The sequence below is a fragment of the Oryx dammah genome, unplaced genomic scaffold (assembly GCF_014754425.2).
Source record: "Oryx dammah isolate SB20612 unplaced genomic scaffold, SCBI_Odam_1.1 HiC_scaffold_5, whole genome shotgun sequence".
Taxonomy (NCBI): Eukaryota; Metazoa; Chordata; class Mammalia; order Artiodactyla; family Bovidae; genus Oryx; species Oryx dammah.
In genome coordinates this window covers 63,038,827-63,042,030 of record NW_024070189.1, presented here as the reverse complement: position 1 = coordinate 63,042,030, position 3,204 = coordinate 63,038,827, and the positions used below count along the sequence as shown (strand labels likewise).

Genomic DNA, 3,204 nt, shown 5'->3' with positions numbered 1-3,204 from the left:
CCTCCAAGACTTCGGTCCTCAGGTGAGAGTGAGGGACCGTGAGGATGAGGCTGTTATGGCGACAGTGAATTCCCAAGCAGGCCCAGCCCCCAGCTCTCCATCCCCAGGAAACCCTGGACTCTACCTTCGTCCTTTCCAGAGATGTGAGCCCCCACCTCTCCAATTTCCTCTTACACCTCTTCTCTATTTCCCGCCCCCACCTCTGCGTGACGACGTGGCGTGCATGCGGCCCATCTGGGGGATCAGGGAATCCTGTTGGGCATGCCAGCTTAATGAAATACTTGCAGTTTATTAAACACAGGCTTCCCTAAGCCCCGAGAGCCTGTGGGTATTTGAAAGCCCAAGGTAACCCTGAGCTACCACAAACGTAATTGTTACATGTGTCCCTGCATTCCTGGTGCAACCTCAAACTCCAACTCTTAAACGGCACACAAAATTAGCGACATAAAGTAACTCCTAGTCAGAGGAGAGGGGGAAATGTGGGGAAACACTGAGGGAGGCTCCCAGAATCCCTCAGGGCCTTTAAAAGTATATGAAGTTCCTGTTACCTCGCATAGCTGTGGCCGTGGAGGGCGCTCCCCTCACCCCCGGCCATTCATGTTTGCAGAATCGGTTCATTATTATGCAGGCCTGGCCTGTCAACCTGGCATGATGTAGCTTGAATATTTCAAGTCCCGTTTCAGCCGAGGCATGCTCCAGGGTGGCCGGCGGGGCTAGCGGAGCGCACCACCGAGGGGCTCCCTCTGGAGAGGTATTTCTGGCGCTCCTCCAGGGCTGGGCTGGAGAGGGCTGCGGAGAAACCCCAGGGGATCTGGAGCCCCCTGCCCAGAACCTGGAGGAGGCTGCTCCTGGGGCACGCTTTCCCGTTCATCCGTCTCCTCAGCGCGGAGCCTATAAATCAGAGGCGAGGGGCTGAGATGGAAGCAGCAGACAAAGGCCTCCAGGGAAGTGCCTCCCTCGATGCGGACCACCATCTGGACGCCAGAGAAGGCCACTCTGTTGACGGCACCCAGGGGCACCTGCTCCAGGAACCTCAGCGTCAGCCCGTTGACCCACACGCTGCCCTTGCGGCTCAGGACCTTCAAGCTGAAGGCCAGCTGGGCGCCGCCCTTCTCCAGGTAGGGCTCCAGTGACAGGTGCTGGCGGGAGAGGCGAGGGAGCTGCAGCCGGAGGTGGGCGTCTGGTCCCCTGCCCACCAGCAGTGGGCTGGCGTCGTGCTCCACCTGAGGAGGGACATAAGCAAAGGTGGCAGAGCCTGGCGTGGGGTGGTGCAGGCTCACCCGAAGGACTGTGAGGGGCCTCTCCATGGACAGGAGCCTGGAAAAGATGGAATACAGATGCACAGGCCTGAGTGGTGGCAGTTACTCCCTCTGTGACTCCTTGAGCCCAGACATGCTGGCTGCCCTCAGGGATCCCCAGTCACCTCCAGCCAAGCAGAGCCCAGCACTGAGCGTGGATGTGGTCACTCTGCTCCAGGCAGGCTGCAGCCATGGCCAGAGCTGGTGAAGCTCTGGCCCACTGTTTCTAGCCTCAACTTCATCCCTAACACACTCTGTGAGTTAGTGGGGCATGCCGCTCACTCTCTAAATTTTAGTTCTCTTTAACATAACATAGGTATGTCCATCCTTGTCCTTGCAAAGTCCAAGGCACACCAGCCAGAGTGGTGGGGTTTTGGTGACATATTGGCTTTTGGGGACAATTTGCCTGGCTTCCTGGGAAAGGAAGGATGGAAGATAGGATCCACCTTCCTTGTATCCGACAGTCACATGACAAACGCTTGCCGAGCCCTCCTCTGAGCCAGGCACTGACCAGCTGCTGGGATGAGCAGATCAACAGGAGTACCCAGCTGCATAAGGAGAAGGGGCTTCTAGTTCCCAGCATTAAGGAGGGACCCAGAAGAGGGAAGCCCTGCCTGCTCCTGGGAGATGGGAAAGGCTGCCTGGACACACCAAGGAAGAACAAGACACCTAGCACATTCCAGAGGACGAGATGGTTGAATGGATGTGAGTTTAAGCAGGCTCAGGGAAGCCTGATGTGCTGCAGTCCATGAGATCTCAAAGAGCTGGACAGGAATGAGTGACTGAACAACAGCAACAAGCACATTCCAAGTGCTCCTATGGATGCTAATGCTGTGAACATCTGCTCCTCAGTCTGGGGCAGAGGACGGGCCCTGAGGATGCGCTTGGCAAGAGCCGAGATCTCTCTCAGAACTGATAGTGGCTCCCTGGAGGTCGACTGGCCATATCTGCCCGTGTGCAATGCATATGTCCCTTACCCCAGCAACTTGATTGCCAGAAATTTGTCCTTCAGAATCTAACTGGAACACGCAGGGAGGCTCTGTTCCCCCATGGAGCTGAGGAACATAAACTCCCTGGCATGTGTACCAACCCCAGATGGCCCAGGTCCTGCCACCACCTTCTGCAGGAACTGAGGGCTGAGTGGATCTGAATAGCTAACTGTATGCTTTTTCCAGCTCCAGGCTTTTGCTTACAGTACTTTCTTTCCTGAAAACGCATCTTCCATCCCAAAGTGCTTATCTTTAAAGGCCTGGGTCATATGTGACCTCTCCCATGAAGCTCTTTTCTTCTGTCTATACTCTGACCCTCACAACAAGGAGACTCCCCCCAGGGCTGCCCCCTTTCCATTGTGTTTCAGTGATGTGGGTCCTTGTCCCATCTTCTCTGTTGTCCCAGAGACCTCCTGAGGGTAGAATTGCCTCCACGCCCCGAGTCCCACTGCCCAATACAGACAGGACCGGGCCACAACAAGTGTCTGGAGGCACATTTGTCAAATAGCTAAGTGAGAAGAGGCTCACACATGTGAAAATCATGTGAAATCAAGTCCAGAGCAACCCCATGTGAGAGTCTGGTCCTTAAAGGCTGTGGGACAGGCTTCAATCCCCTACAAACTCTGGACTCCCTGTCTTTTGGTGAAGTAATGGTGAGAGCCTCTCAATCTGACAGTGAGTGGTGAGCCCTTAGGACACCCCATTTTCCCTCATGCATACATACACACCGCCCCCACACACCCCATTCACATCCTCCGTCTGGCCCCAGTATTCCTGCAGAAAGCCTCTCCCTCAGGTGTGTGTACACTGGCCCTATTTACTTTCATTTATATAAGTACAAGAACAGCTGAGCTGGATGTCTAAGTCCTCAGGCCTGGCCAGAAACTTGGGGTTCACTTCTAGGAACCAATCCCATG

The 3,204-nt window shown here is 55.2% G+C and overlaps 1 protein-coding gene across 1 annotated transcript; it reads right to left on the bottom strand.

The window, feature by feature from the left end:
* Window positions 1–708: 708 nt before the first annotated feature.
* Window positions 709–1,307, bottom strand: TIFAB (TIFA inhibitor). The gene has a single exon (XM_040240045.1). The coding sequence runs from the start codon at window positions 1,305–1,307 to the stop codon at window positions 714–716; it is 594 nt and encodes a 197-aa protein (XP_040095979.1). The 3' UTR covers window positions 709–713.
* Between the last annotated feature and the right edge of the window lie 1,897 nt (window positions 1,308–3,204).